This window comes from Dermacentor variabilis, chromosome 2 (genome assembly GCF_050947875.1).
Source record: "Dermacentor variabilis isolate Ectoservices chromosome 2, ASM5094787v1, whole genome shotgun sequence".
NCBI lineage: Eukaryota > Metazoa > Arthropoda > Arachnida > Ixodida > Ixodidae > Dermacentor > Dermacentor variabilis.
The window spans coordinates 112,118,077-112,134,136 of NC_134569.1; the positions used below are offsets into that span (position 1 = coordinate 112,118,077).

At 46.2% G+C, this 16,060-nt stretch overlaps 3 protein-coding genes across 10 annotated transcripts in view; 1 reads left to right on the forward strand and 2 right to left on the reverse strand.

Moving 5' to 3' along the window:
- Positions 1–9,528, reverse strand: part of ATPsynbeta (ATP synthase, beta subunit) — a 29,960-nt gene extending 20,432 nt beyond the window's left edge. Inside the window, exons 1-4 of the mRNA XM_075681748.1 lie at positions 9,324–9,528; positions 6,666–6,848; positions 6,327–6,580; positions 5,250–5,477 (exon numbers count right to left, since the gene is read on the reverse strand). Coding sequence (XP_075537863.1) covers positions 5,250–5,477; positions 6,327–6,580; positions 6,666–6,848; positions 9,324–9,441 — 783 coding nt within the window. The 5' untranslated portion in view covers positions 9,442–9,528. The remainder of the gene's footprint in view (positions 1–5,249; positions 5,478–6,326; positions 6,581–6,665; positions 6,849–9,323) is intronic.
- A 499-nt stretch (positions 9,529–10,027) lies between these two features.
- On the forward strand, positions 10,028–11,207 carry LOC142572561 (baculoviral IAP repeat-containing protein 5-like). Its single transcript, XM_075681757.1, has one exon. The coding sequence runs from the start codon at positions 10,202–10,204 to the stop codon at positions 10,667–10,669; it is 468 nt and encodes a 155-aa protein (XP_075537872.1). The 5' UTR covers positions 10,028–10,201; the 3' UTR covers positions 10,670–11,207.
- Positions 11,208–11,209: 2 nt separating this feature from the next.
- The window catches only part of CrebB (Cyclic-AMP response element binding protein B), a 28,743-nt gene continuing 23,892 nt past the window's right edge, over positions 11,210–16,060 (reverse strand). For all 8 annotated transcript variants that reach the window (XM_075681751.1, XM_075681752.1, XM_075681753.1 and 5 more), the window contains one exon: positions 11,210–12,167. In XM_075681751.1, coding sequence (XP_075537866.1) covers positions 12,023–12,167 — 145 coding nt within the window. In that variant the 3' untranslated portion in view covers positions 11,210–12,022. The remainder of the gene's footprint in view (positions 12,168–16,060) is intronic.

Below are 16,060 nucleotides of genomic sequence, written 5' to 3' on the forward strand. Positions count from 1 at the left end.
TTGGAAATCATACTCCAGATGACTGAGTGGAATGATTCATTGGAGTTTTGGGTTCTCCCTCGCTTGCACCTGTTCAGCAGCTTTACATCTGCCAAGCGCTCATACACAGGCAAAAGGGCCTTTGCCACGTCCGCTGCCAAGTTATACTTGTGCCTTGGTTGTGGCTCACCTTTTGCTGTTGCCGCATTATGACGGCACCAAGAATCCTTGCCACTTGGGCACAGGCTGTGGTTAGAGCAGCGGTCAGTTGACGTGACATGGTGGTACGTTGCCATTACCGCTCTCTGCATGGCGTCAACATCACCACAATGTGACTTGAGTGCTCGACCATAATAGGCACTCAGCCTGTTGATGAGGTCTGCTGTGAGCCTCCCCTTGCCACCAAGTCCCCGCATGCCTTCACTTTTGTGCTTCTGGAGCAGGTTTCGAAGCGCTGCACCCATACGTTTTTGTACATGATTGATGCAGTCTTCTTTCTGAACATCTACAAAGCCGTACACCTTTGCATCCTTGATAGCATTAAAAGTGCGGCTGTCACCGTCGCACAGCATGGTTGTGTACTTTACTTTGTTGCGTTCTAAAGAACGCTGGAACAAGATTAATCCAGCCTCAACTTCCATTTGGCCAGATTTACAATCGGTGTTCTTCTGGCACTGATGGGATTTCCTCCACCCAGCATACTCTTCAGAGTCAGGTGTGGGTCCAATTTCACAGCCCAAACAAAAGTTTGAAAGCACGACGTAGTCCAGGATGTAGCCGGTAAATAGCTCCGCCACTGCGCCTACTCCTATATGCGAAGAATGGCCCCGCGTCATCCCGGTGCCATCAAAGCACACAGCAATGTTGCCTTTGTGTCCAAAACACAAGTTTTCGTAAAGTGCAACCGCTTTTTCTGCGCACTGCACCATAACAGCCTCAGCTGCACGCGTCGCACCGGGGTTCAGAGTTTTTTTCAAATGCTGCTGAAACGTCTTGTTGTGGAGACCTCGGCCAGACAGGCCCATCGCTGCGAAAATGTCATTCATGGCTGTCTGGCCGTTACCTGTTGCGAGCATCGCACGCCCGGCAAGGATATTAATTTCAAACGGGTTGCATTTCTTTTCACCCTGTACCCGTCGCGAACTCCACTCAGTCGCTAACTCACCGCACCTCTCGCAGATCAGCATCAGTTTCACTGCGAGGCCGTACTCGCGATCTCCTGTCACCATCTCCGCGCGTCCTTGACAAGTCTGGCAGCGCATAAAGCCAAGGAGGGAGTTTATCGCACGCATGTCGACGGCAGTAAACGCTGTCTTTACGTTCGTCTGTTACCGACGCTGCCGCGCCGCCGAGGTCCGTGAATGGCTCCATCTTTCGCGTCGTTGCTGCCGTCGACGCAAGCCGCTCGAGCGTAGCCTTTTCACGAGCGCTTGCCTCCCTTACGTCGCTGTCGGTGACAGTTTTAGAGTCAATTCTCACTCGGGCGGACACTTCAGACGCGTCGGGTGCGCTGTCCACCGATGCAACTTCCAGCGCGGCATTGTTTGGTTCTCCGCGGCAGGGCGGTTGCCCGTCCGTGCGTCGGTCGGCGAGTCTGGCGTCCGCAGGCGTGTTGGCTGCACTGTCCAGCGAAGCATTTTCTGCTTCTCCGCGACAATCGGGCGGCTGACGATCCGCAGAAGTGATGGGTGCACTGTTCAGCGATGCGTCGTCCAGCGATGCATTGTTTGCTTCTCCGCGGCTATCATGCGGCTGCTCGTCGGCACTTGCTCCTCGTCGGTCGCTGGCTTCAGACGGAAAAGAAGACGATTCCCCTACTTCCTTCTTCGTTTTCCTTCGTCTCCGGCCGAACATATACACCGAATGGTGCTTCTTCGGTCCCCCTGGCATAGTTCCGTGCAGTACCGAGGACTCGCTCAAAATGGCGGCATGTGCAGCGCTCATGCCAGGGCAACCGGCGTAAGCCTATCAGATGGTGCCATTCGGGTCACGTGCTTTTTCCGACCAATAAGAACGCGCGTTGAAGAAAACTTTGCGCTTGTTTTATTTTACTGCGGCTGGCACATGGTGGCTGGCCGAGAGAGGAAGGAAAGCCAGACGCGCGAGCTTTCAAACAAGACCAAGATGGCATAGGTGCGGCTTTTCGTTTTTGCGCGGCGCGCGGTCGTAACTAGCGCTGTTTGTCCACAATTTAAAGGGCGCTTTTAGAAACTACACTATTTTAAATCGACATTACGGCGCAATTACGCATAAGATTTAAATGGAAATTTGCTCAAAGGTGCAGAATTATGCCATGAATCCAAAAATGAAAAGATTGAAAATCGGGCTTTTTGACCGATTTTCGGTCCCAAAGAGCCGTGTCTCCCCTTAAAATAATACCATACTCTAGGGTCTGCTTAGATACTAGGGAAAAACATGCCGGCTTTTCATTCAAATTGACAAATATGATGCATAGCCAGCGCGATCTAGAAAAGTCAGTATCGCAGCCGCTACTAGCCGTGCCAGTAGCCAACTGAAGTGCACGAGCAACGTCGCCATATTGACCTATGTTGTATCGGCATGTGGCATGGCAATATCGTAATAGCATGTTATGGCACCAAACACCCGATCTCACTACAGTGCCACTTTCAAACAAAAAGTTATGCTAGCCGCAGAGGCATTGTCAAGCGTTCAAGTAGGGCTGGACTACAGCATCGATAAGAAAAATGTCTGTCATTGGAGGGGGCAATGGGATATGCTTTCTTTTTTCGTGCGTCGCAGATGACAATGCTAAGGAAGACAGCGACGAGGCTAGCAGCGATAATGGTGTAGAATGAGCTCCGCATGTTCATATTCAATGTTTTCATTTTGTGAACGCAGTCCTCGCTTTTTTGTTCGGCCTACATTCAATGTACCGTATTTACTAACATAATGATTGCACCCTGAACTTGCCGAAGCAATATGTTGTGTGCCAAGTCTAGCTGATGATAATTGTGCTTACCATCTGTAATGCTGTCGAATGCTACGCAAACGACTGTTTAAGACTTGCCAAGCAGTCTGCACGCACTAAAGGCAGATATCTGCCCCACTTCATTCCTTTCATCACTTCAAAGAAAAAAAGTATACAACCAAACTTGTCTTGGTTTTATTATTTGTAAGCTTTGTCGTGGTTGTGGTCAACAACAACAAAAGAAGCACGTTTCGATACCTCTCGTCTGCACCCGTGGGCATGCAACAAATTGCGAGTGGCAACGACAGTAGCCACATTTACATTAATATATTAGAAATGTGCCCTATTCATACACCGACGCTTGTAACAGAGCTAAGGTATTCAGTCACCCTTGGCGGAAATGTGCCATACTAGGATTGTAGTAAAGACAAATGCCGCAGTTTTTGCAGCATGCCCATCATGTGTTTCTATGTCACTGGCAGCTGAGCACGCCCATCTCTGCTTCTGTCCCCTCAAAGTGGACATGGATACGTAATTGCGGCAAACTCGCCGATATTAATGATATTATTCATTACTGATATGGAAGAAACTGTTTCAATGCACGTAATGCACTCACGAGAAGAAAAATCGCGTTCGGCTTGCTTTATTAGGCACCATTTTTGTTTTGATGATCCGCAGTGTTACAGCGGCAGCCACCTGTTTTTGACCTGTTGTTTTGCCACAGCAAATACGGGATAAAAAAATTTTTTTTTCATGGAAAATTTATCCCACATAATGATCGCACCTCTGAATTTGTGTCATTTAAAAAAAAAGTGCATCATTATGCGAGTAAATACAGTAAGGTTTTCTTTTTTCTGGATTGGGACTGTCGGGGGTCGGCTTAGAATCGGAGCTGGCCTAGATTCAAGTAAATATGGTATATGTCAAATGGTACAGTGCATCTGTGAGCATCGTGGAACGTCCCGAAAATGGCATTCAAAACAGCCATTAACAGGCTAACTATGCTCAATGGGCGTGGTAGGAAAAGAGTTTAAGGCCTTGACAAAGCTTTGTCAAGGATTAAGCACCACGATGCTTGAAAACAGAACTCAACTATTTTCTTACTGCATCTAAAAGTATCGATAAATTTTACCAACAACTTTCCAACCCTGCTAAATGTTGTCAACAAATGCGTTCATGAGCAACACAATGCATCATATGAAATGCAGACTGCACTTTAACATTTGGTCAGATTTGTCAATTTTTTAGCACATTCGGAAGTATTTAAAAATAAAACTGACAGGAGATATTCCTCAAACTGGCCTCTAGGGGTGAGATCGCACATGCATCTCGCTTTATGAATGTTTGCTTCAACTCTTACATCACTGAGTAGACTATTCAATTCACGGATCCCGTCTCTTACCACTGTCCTCTGATGAAAGTGCAGTGCCGGCGAATCATGAATTCACAAGCGAATGTTTGGAAAGTGAGATGCTCATGAGGTGCTCATTTACACTTCGGTCTACTCGGGTATACAACTTAAATGACGGCAGCGAAAACTTGGGAGCTTTTTTGGAATTGTCTGAATTTTCGCTCCAACATTTATGCTGCTTTAACAGTGAATGTAGTGATAACATTTGGTGATAATATACAAAAAATTGTTTCTAGAATTTTTGTTTACACAGATATTTGGTGCAGATTGCTATCACTGAATTAAATGTCGAATTCCAAATATATTTTTGCAGGCTATAGGAATCCCACTCACGAGTATCTGCAAGTTACAGTTTGGGTTAATGTAAAACATGTTAAAAGTGCAATAAATAGTAGCAAATGAGAGAGTACTTATTGCGGGGGATAACTACATGCTACACAAACAAGTTGTATAATTGCTATGCTGTGCTTATCACCCAAACAGTGGGTGCCGTACGAGCATGAGAACTCAGTTGACAGCTCCTTGGCCAGTCAGAGAAGTATGCTGGCATCAGTGCATTGTTCTTATCCATAATCCTTGCAATGTGCAGTGCCTCAATATATGGCAGATCATGAGAAGCCAACAAACAAGGAAAAAAATGGGGGAAATTACTTGTACTTACTAATTGTATTAAATAAATAATAAATTAGTGGCAATGAAAGTAGATGAAAAAACAACTTGCCGCAGGTGGGGAACGATCCCACGTCTTCACAGTGCGCATGCGATTCGATGCATAACACTTCAGCCATTTGTTCTACAATATTCCAACCTGTTCAGGGCTGCCTTTTAGTAATTAGCACAGTGCAGACAGAATGGCCAGTGCTTACAATGGTATACCATTATGAAATTGGAAAGAAAATATGAGGCCTTATGAAAAGCAAAAGGCAATACCTTAGAGCTCTTGTCTGTGAGACTGATGACACCACCTTCAATCATCTCGTGGTACAGATCATTGCCCTCACGGGTACGCTCGCCGACACCGGCAAACACGGAATAACCACCGTGCGCCTTGGCCACGTTGTTGATCAGCTCCATAATGAGTACAGTCTTGCCGACACCAGCACCACCGAAGAGCCCAATCTTGCCTCCCTTGGAGTAAGGCGCCAGCAGGTCTACAACCTGGAGAAGGCAGCATGCGACGAGCTCAGATGGCGATCAAGCAAAACAAGGTTTTCATTTCCAAGGCCAATCATTGTCCTCAATTGTTTTAGCATTATGCATACCTAAACTCTGGGAGGAATTACATGCGAAATTAAAGCATGGGTGCATGCTTCCTTTGCATCGTACATCATGGTTTGTCAAATTCTCTTAGCGTTTAAAAAAGAAAAATCACTTAAATTGTGAACTTTTATGTGCAAAACCACAATATGATGAGCCCTGCTGTAATGGGAGATTCCAGATTAATTTCACCAGCTGGGCTTCTTTAACATGCACCTAAATTACATGTACATGAACATTTTTGCATTTAAGTAAGACAAGGTTAATACAGAAGAGTACCAACTTGTCTGCAAAATATGTGTTTATATTTACAGATGCATTTTCGTATGTTTCTTATATTTGCATGTTTAGGCAAATAATTCCAGCAAGTGTGAACAGTACATTTCAGTCCTGCTGCACAAATTCTGGTGGGAGCTAGTCTTTCCACGTCTTGGTGATACATTCAGCCTCCATTTTATGACAGCCTAAGCATCCCAAGCACAATATTACAAGCCCGTACCAATAAACTGCTCCACTTGACTGTTCCACAGTGTTTCAGTTCTATCTCGTAAATTCCCTTTTTTTCCCCTGGCTGACGCTTGAAAGATGCTGCCCTTGGTGTGAGACAACACTACCAAAGGAATTGTAAGACAGCACAGCTAATGCACTTAGTTCAAATTCAAATAAGAAAACCAACTAGCCAACATCTCAGCCTTTGCAACAAAATATTTTGGTTATTTTTTGTATGCCTGAAAGAGAATGTTGCACTACCTTGATGCCTGTGACAAGAATCTCCTGCTCGACACTCATATCAACAAACGCTGGTGCCTCCTGGTGGATGGAGAGGAACTTCTCCGAGTTAATAGGGCCCCTTTCATCAATGGGCTCGCCAATAACATTCATGATACGACCCAAAGTTTCGGGCCCGACGGGGATCTTGATGGGTGACTGCGTGTCCCTCACTTTCTGGCCCCGCACAAGACCTTCCGTGCCGTCCATGGCAATGGTGCGCACAATGTTTTCACCTGCGGAGAAAAGAAACCACCAGTGCTCAGTTGACACTGGTCACACCTGCAACAGAATTTAATCCAAGAGAGAAAGCGCCCTCACCCAAGTGCTGTGCCACCTCAAGGACAAGTCGCGAACTGCGACCTTCAACCTCGAGAGCATTCAAGATGAATGGCAAGTTGCCATCGAACTGCACGTCCACAACGGCACCAATGACAGCCACAATGTGTCCGTTGCTTGGCTTAGCACTCGCTTGTGCAGCTGCATGTCGTCTGTTGACGGGATCTGGAAGAAACGAAATTACAATATTCCAACATTCTTTTGGCAGCTGAACAATTTAAAGCATTAAGTTTCTCGTTTACTTGTCCTGCTCATTTACAGGAGCAGAAGCTAAAGGCTATTTAGCCAGACAAAGCCCTCCGCTCCTAACGCAGTTAAACTCGCAGGGTCGACGTGCAGAAGCATGCAATAATTGCATGGCAATCAAAACCAGCAAGTATTTGCCTTAAAAAGAAATCGCAATTTGCTATACAAGACTATAGAAATCATATACAATACTATAGATATATATGCTAACTATTCTACTATATGTAAAAAGGCAGCAGCAATAACCACACATCGATGACAAGTAAAAAACTGCAATTACAACTCAATATAGTATTTTATCAAAGCAGATTTGAACACACTTGCACAAACACTGATATCACTTAAGCCGTCTGGGCAGTTTAACGTAGGGATTTGAAACCCTACACTCTGTAGGAAATAAAGTGAATTAAGACGTGCGACAGAAAAAAAAAGACCAAGCACCTAGTATTTACTTTCAGCTCAAGTGTTCTTCCCAAGTCAATCAAGGCTGGGTGCATCAAGCCCTTAGTTTTGGCCTTTTTCCATTTTTCTGACATGTGTAATGTTAATGTTCTGGTGTGATCCATAGGCATTTCTGAACAATTTATTTAGCTAAGCTGCACAATATTCTAGTGATTGTACACCTGTCCCAAATCATTCTTGTTCTTTCACATTTCCTCATAACCACTTTTAATATGTTCAACCATGAAATGTACAAACGCTCAATCCGAAATGTTAGGAACCCAAAATTAAAAAAGCCCAATACTATATATATGCCGATCATAATGAACATACTTGCAGATTTTACAACTATTGTTGTGCTTGTATGCTTTTTCTCGAACTATAATCAGACTTAATCTCCAAGACTTTACGTTTCACTGATCACTTTGCATTACCTTAAATTTTATTACATTTAGCGTAGAAAAGACTTCCATTGCGAACGAACGCCTTGTTCACGCTCCCATTTTAAGAATATACTTCCTTTACCTTATCCAATCCTACACTTGCAAGTAGCTCTGAAACACCACCACCCTTTCAGGCACAATAGTGAAGAGCTAGAAGTTTAACAAAGAAAGGGCCTAAAAAATGCTTGGAGGGCGCTACTGTAATAAGGCAGAAGGCGTCCAATAAGTAGAGTTGTGATTTGCTTTTAAGTGCATAAGTACTAAATACAAAATGCACGACGCATTCATTTTATACATGCAGCATTTTTCGGCAATACTTGTAAGTGGCTAAGGAAGACACGATCGAAAGGAAATGAATTGCAAGTTGTCATTTTATTAGCCTGTTCAACCAGAAAAATCTCCCGCGTAGTCGTCCAGCTTTCGACAGGGAGTAACTAAAGCTTCCTTCTCACCTGGCTACCTAAAGGGAGAGGATAATTTCAAAAACCTCTACACAGGCGAAGTTTGTCAAGTTTAGATTCTGCTGTCTACTTTACCTCCCGCAAGGGCTGCAGAAAACTGCGTCAACCTTTCCTCATCCCTTCAAGAACCACCTCTCTCTCTCTACTTTAGAGTTCGCTGTCTATAGATTTGTTCGATTCAGAAAAAGGTGCACGATACCTCAAGCAAAAAAGTGCAGGGGGTGCCGGGCTGCACCCACCCGCTACAAGGTTCAAGGGTGCAGTGCACCGCGGCAGCACCTTGCATTGCACCCCGTTCAATCGAGCACGGGGGTGCAGGGTGCACTGCTGCACCTTGGGGAATCGAGGGTCTAGGTGCAGTGCACCCTGAATAGGTGCAGAAGGTGCAGAGAAACTTGGCTGAATCGAATAGACCTTATGAAACGAAGCTGGTATGCAGGCATCAGCCGAACACTCACGCTGGATACCAAAGACGGCGGATAGCTGGGGTCACAATGAGGGCACACTTAACGAAGCAAGTGAAAGGACAGCTTAGGCAGTGCTTCGTAACTGGGCAAGCGTAAAACTTGATTTCATACATGAAGGCTCCAAGGGAAATGAGGTGCAACGCAGCATCGGAGAGCAGGCGATAGCCGGCCCACTTTATAACCGTTAGGTGACCTCTACACGTCCGTAGTGTTTCGATAGGAAGGTAAAAAAGCAGAAGCAACTAGACATACTGGGAACATCTAATCTTTCGCGACGAACTGACGCAGGTAACCAGGGGTCATCTCTGCAAAGTTCGACCGGCTGGAAGAAGCATGGACGCCGGCACGCGGTCCCAACCAGAGCTTTTGGACAGGAAGGATCATCCTTGAAGCGGTTTCTGGAAGCGCAGACAAACCTCGCAATCCTACTGCTGCTGGTGACTACGTTTTATCAACAATGCAGCAGTATTTTTTGCGGGCAGCCCAGTTGTAGTCGGCATGGTTAACCCTAATTGACCCAACATTTTCACCCAAGGGCACAGAGCGGTCGGCGTCGGCCAGGGGCAGGACTGTTCCACTTACGTGTTGCACACAGCGCCGGAAGCAACTTCGAGTTCGCCCCGTTAACCTTTACCAAAGAGGCGGCAGGCTTCGCCGCTTTTAGCACGCTCGAGCAGGCTCTTCCCACGACGCTCAGCATGTTGTACCACCCTTGCTATGCACGAAGGACGGACGAGGATCCGACGTGAGAGCAAAGAGCAAGCGAGCACAAGCAAGTTAGAAAAGGGGAGGAGGTAGCGAAGGAAAGTAAATCACGTGGTAACTTTTTGATGCAACGTCACCAGCTTACTTTTCTACCTTGCCGCTAAACCTAGAGAAATGTGTGTGTTGTTGTACTAACCTAAAATAACTTACGCAGATTATCTTATTACAATATTACCTCAAATATGGCTTTACAACCGTTGTTTTTCAATGCGTAACGGCTTAAATACTGATTGCTAAAGAGGCTACAGCTAAACGGTTCCACCAGGGCGGCTTCGCGCGCCTTGTGGGTTCAAAGCTTTGGGTTTTAAAGACAGTGAAAGTAAACTAGACTTTGAACAGGTAGAAATAACTAAACGGAGGCTATCTGATTGGTGGATAATATCAACACAAAAGTAAAGGAGTAAATACACAGGTATGCATGCATATAGTACCATTCAAGGCTACGTGGCGCGCGCCGCCGCCGCCCGATTCAAAGGGTTGAGTCTCAATCATCCATCCACCCATCCATCCATTCTTGACATAGAGTTAATTCTTGAATTCTGAAAAGATGGCACTGGTCCGCGTTTCGAGAGCGCGCGCATGAGCGCGAGCGTTTTGTAATCGTGTTTTCAAACCCGCCCTTTTGAAAAAGTGGTGCTGTGCCGAGCGAAGAGGAACACAGTTTGAAGCTGACACTTTCTGAGCAACCCGACATCATGGTCAAGACATCGAAGCCGTCCGTTGACCTGTCCCTGAAGTCGGTGCTGCTGGCGCAAACGGACAGTGACATGCACCGCTTCGAAACTCGCCTGGCTAGTTTCGAGCTCTGGCCGCTGACCGGCGACTGCATGTGCACGCCGGCACGGATGGCCGAGGCCGGTTTCTACCACTGTCCAACGGAGAACGAGCCAGACCTTGCTCGTTGCTACGTGTGCCTCAAGGAGCTAGACGGCTGGGAGCCGAATGACGACCCATTCAAGGAGCACGCACGCTCGACAAAGTGCGCCTTCGTTCGCTTGGGCAAGAAAGACGAAGACCTCACAACACTGGACTTTATCAATCTAGAGAAGGCCCGCACCAAGAACAAGGCCCAGAAGTACATCGAAGTGCAGAAGGCGGAACTGGGAGAGGACATGCGCAAGGTCAAGTATGAACTGGACAAAGTGCGGAGGAAGAAGCGTTGACCGGTTGCGTGTGTAGCACAGGGCGTCAGCGATTTTGTGCTCTTTTTACCGTGTTTTTAAACCTGCGTGGCTTTTTTAATCAATGCACATCATTCTTTTGAACGCTACCTTAATGTTTGACCATTAACTGTACAGCAATGAAAACTTGGCTTTTACGACATTCGCTTACTGTGCTGAAAAAAAAAAAAGGGGGGGGGGGGTGCAGTTCGGCCAGAGCTCCCGTGTCTCAAGTACTTCTGTCCGCATCAATCACTCTTGTCTAGAGTGGTCGACTGCAGGCTGCACAAACGTCCGCATCTGGCCGCCTCGCGGTATTGTCTAGGTTCCACATTTACCTAGCATGCGTGGGCTCATTGCGGCGATGAGTTATGCAGTTTTTTTTCTCTCAAAAGATGGCGACAAGCTCGACTAACTATACAAATTCCGACTGTATGGGTACCCGGAATAATGTCAGCAGGAGCTCAAGACCTGTTCTGTGAACATTGCCTTCGTGCAGCAATGCAGCTGCTTGCAAACACAATAAATACACTAAACAAGGTATTCTTGTCTTGAACCCTTTTTATTTTTTGCTGGGTTACAAAATAGCTCAAGGCACAGCTCAACAACTGAGATCTCTTCAACAGAAAGCAAACGTGTGTCCCGCAGCAATAATTTTAGGGCACACAAACCGAACAATGTGCGGACTTCTTAAAAATGCAATTTTTACATAACGTAACAAAATATTTAAGAATGTGCTGACTTAGCACAAACAAAAGCAAAAAAAAAAAATGCCTGTGGGTGAACCACACCAGCACAGGCTATCATTTAACTATGATATATATATATGTAATGAAAAAAAAATGGGGGATGGGAAAGGTGACAAGAATTCACATATGTACAATCGCAGATGCTGTCACCATGTAGCACACACAATAATGAGAACACCCACAGGTAACACTTTTCTACAGCATTTGATGATGAAACCACAGCAGCAGATGGGAAAAGAAAGATAGGCTGCGATGCTTTATCTGCACTTTTCACCCCTTGCTCGAAGAGAAGATCGAGACATGAACACATACATGATACTATGTACAGTCAACGTAGTGATAATGAGATGGATGCAACTCCACAGAGCTGCAGGGGAAACTGAATGCTCGCGAAAGAGATGAGAATAATGGTAACTCCAGCAGGCCCTGTGCACCAATTTGTCAGGGCAAAACAATTAACGACCCTTGTGATGAACTGGTCCTGGCACACAGAGCAACTGCACCACGCAACACTTCGCGTCTGCATGCACTTCATGGCAATCTGTCCCATGACTGTGCACACGATGGCCTGAAGATTGGAAGCGGCAATGTCCCGATGAAATGTGGCTCATTCGTTCTTTTGACAATACAGCTCCTTGAGCGATTTGAGTTCGTCGATGAGCGCCTTGTTTTGGTTTTCGAGGACGGCAACCCTGTTTTCCAGGCACTTAATGTATTCCTTCTTCTTTCGTCGGCACTCCTTCGCAGCATCCCTGCAAAAAAAGAAAAAGATTATGGGGTTTTACGTGCTAAAACCACAATCTGATTATGAGGCACGCCATCTCTACAAGAATGCACTGCATCAGCACACATCTATTTCTTTGCACACTGATGTCTCTCTCTAGAGAGCTTTTCAGTCACAGATAATATATAGCAGGAATAAATATAAAACAAAATACTGCAAGCAAATAACAGAGTAAACCCTTGTTACAATGAAGTTGCTTAATTCTAATCACCGCTTAATTGAAAGTGTCACGTGGTCCCGACCCAAATGCATACATTTTAGACCGGAATACCTGAAGCCTGTGTGCAGCAGTCACCGCTTAGTATGAAGAGCAAGCTGACAAAAGTTCAGAATCTTGAAGAGCCTGAGCGGTGGCCTGGACCTGGGCATCCCACCAACAACGCAGCAACAACAAACTGCGCTGTGCCAGTCACTGCCTGCCACCTACTTAAGCGGTAGCCTTCGAGATATTCAGACTATGCATGCTCCCATTCTCGATCATGCGAAAGCAACATCGGAGAGCCAAGCTAGACTCGCGTGCTTTCACCATTGTGCTTCATACACATGCCACAGCAGTCACTGTGCCAGTGCAGGTGCACGACACATAACATCAAGACTTTAGGCTTTCTCAGCAGCTTTTGCGAGGGTCTCGGTTTCATTTCTACACTGTGCACATGCACTACAGCAGTCATTGCTCCAGTACGGGCGTGTGGGTGCACCATTGGCGTAGCCATGGGGGGTTGAAACCCCCCTCCCCCTTTCAAGGGAACAAATTTTCAGGAGGCAGCTTCAGAAAGAGCAACATTGATGAAAGAGAAAGGGTGAATGTGAAAGTAAGTCAGGTGCTAGTGGCAATCAGAAGGATGGGAAGGGGGGATCTTCAGAGGACGATCCCCTCTCCCATGTAATCGCACATGCCGTCTTCGCCGTCACACCAACAACAAATAATCGAAACGTGCAGCTTACTACGCGTCCGATTGTGAAAAAAAAAAAAAAAAAACGTTTGCGCCTGTTGGAAGGAGGAAAGAATTTTGCATGCCATACTGGCGATGGCAGATATCTGAACATTGGTGCTGGAAGAAGGAAAGAACTTCGCATGCTGTACTGGCAATGGCTCATATTTGAACATTGGCCGGAAAGGGGGATGGTGCAATGAAGAGGGAACACAATTGGAGAAAGCACAGAGTGGTGAGAAATAATAGTACAGAGGGCGTATTAACAATAATTAGTGTTTACAGTAGTGAACACTAGTGCAATTTACTCAGGCATTTCTCCTCCCATGCAGGGGACACACCGGCTAGTGGGAAATTCAGAGAATCCATTTCAAGAGGTGCAAGCCAACGAGCTATTGTTTCTAGTAAGATTTAAACAATTCTCAGGGGCCTCAGCTTCAATCACAGCCGGTCTCGAGGCATTTTTGAAGTGAACACACAAGTTCATCCACATTGCTGCGCCTTAGGCATGGATGCCTATGACAGGTACAGAGCAATTATGGGAGCGAAGAATGAGAAATGCGTTATTGAAGGGACGACGAAAAGCATGCAAAACACGGTCTGAAGCAACTGCACATTTTCTTTGTTGAAAGAATGACGACTGTTGTTCTTTGGAGAACGACCAGCTTTGTGCCCGTCACCATTTGCGCACACAAAGTACACCACTGATGAGAGCCTCCGTTAATAAGAGATGTGCAGCCTGATCTTGCTGCTTGCAAGTATATTCAAGGCATGAATACAGAGACAACGAAAAAAAAAAAAAAATTCAACTCTAGAACCCCATCCCCTGAATCCAGTGTCTACGACGGCTATGTTTAGGACCCCACTCATTGCACCAAATGGGTGCAAGGAGTGCGCCGCTTTCAGAGAGAAAAGTAGAAGGTGTTGCCCAGCGCCAGCAGCAGACAGAACATTGCGGCCCCACCCATGACACGCCCGTACCTCAGTCTGGACTGTGTTAACCATAACTGCTGAGGGGGATCAGCGCTAAAAATTTCACACGCAGAGAAAGATGGGACAAGCATGCGCATAAAACCTGGGAGCATTGTTGCACCCCACCAGGCCTTCATGTCATGGAAGAGCTTCTCATTTGTGTTACTTGACCGAATCGACAAACATGCTGCGTGGAAGAAAAACATTCAGAAAATTTTTAACTTGATTGTCTAGGAAACATGCCATATATACTTGTGTAGTGGCTGCACCCATGCAAAAGCTACACCCTGAACCTTGTAAAAAAATATGCCCCAAAGGATATATTTAAATATTACCCGTGTATATAAGCTGCACGCTTGATTTTTCAGAAGGTTGGCAGTGTTATCTGTTGTGTGATGCAAGAATTCCGAAGCTTTTTCTTTCTAATCGGTGGCAAAACAAGGCAGCCATGCCAAGTTTTCGGCACCTCCAGGTAGCAAAAGTACAGCCTTCGAGATTTATCCATTCAACAACGCAATGAATGTTGAAGACTGCGACAGTGAGTGATGGAAAAGATTTTTTTAAGGAGGGGAATGGGGTGATGGATATGAGGAGAGGGGGAGGGGGGACGACACACATGAAAGGTGTCAAGAAAGAAGTAGGTGAAAAATTATGGACGTAGGGAGAGCGGTCATTCCTGTATGCTTAAATGTAGAATACGATGTAGTATGCCCACTATGCCAAAAGCACAACTGATTGATAGGCGACTTGCAAAATAGTGCCTGCCCTATTCCGTACGTTGCTATAGCCAAACCACTCACTAGAAGATCTGGTTCGAAAACAACGCTCATCTCCACTGTTACCTGGGCGGCAACAAGTCTGTGCTGCAAACAAGATACAAGGCAGTGCGCTGTCATTTGTTTGGCCCTGTTTCTAACGCTATTCATTTTTCTAAGTCACGTACCAGCTAGGTCATCAGCACATATTATATAAATTCATCAATCTACTATAGTTTTGTTATAGTTATGAAATGTTGTAGTTTTTCTTTAATATCATACTTCTTTAAAGATAGCATAAGGATGATAGCATAATTTGATGAAAAGTGGCTGCACGCCTTAGCAATGAAATACTTTGGTGGTGCACAACCTCCAGCCTGCCACCCTACCACTGTTGCAAGTACCCACTGCACCATCTGGGGACATCGTCCAAGCCTCCTCGGCAGCTCTAAGCCAGGACTGTACCGGTAGCCTTGTCCAAGCCCAGCTGACACAACAGCACCGGGTTATGACGAGCGCCTTCGCATCGGTCGGCGGTAGTGCCATACTTCAACCTCATATTGAGACAGCACTTCGGCCCTTCAGTCTTGAACCTGTCCTGCCTGGGAATGCCGTCCATGCTTCCCATGGCGAATATATCCTATCAAGCCCTACTTCGACCTCCAAGCCACTAAGGCATGCCGCCGATGCTTCCTCGGTGGTAGAAACGGCTTCCATGATTACCACAATGACAGTGCTGTCTATGGACACCACCTCCGGTTTTTCAGCCAGCTGGACATGCTGCCTGGCAGAGATGAGGTGCTGTGACTTCCAGCCGCCCGCTTTGACAGAAATACCGGAGTTTTGCAGCTTTCAAGATGATGCCATTCTTTGGGTTCAACCTATCAATGCCTTGGGTGATTGTCATGCTTGGCCAGAACAAAAGAGATGGCTGGTTGCAGCAAAACGACTTTGCAGTGCGGCCAAGGCGTAGGAGAACTACGAAGGCATCAAGCAGCGGTCTTGGCCTGAATAGTGTGCAGCTCTGATAGCTACTTTCAGCCAGCTTCCATATGCCCATGGTGAGTCCAACCAGCACAGTTCTGCACACAACGCTCCAGAGAGCTATCGTTTCAATCCTGTGGCAGGTGTGCCAAGCAATGCCTCGACAGAAAGGTCTGCAGGCTACCCCGTCACAGACGCTGGCTCCCCGGGTGTCACCG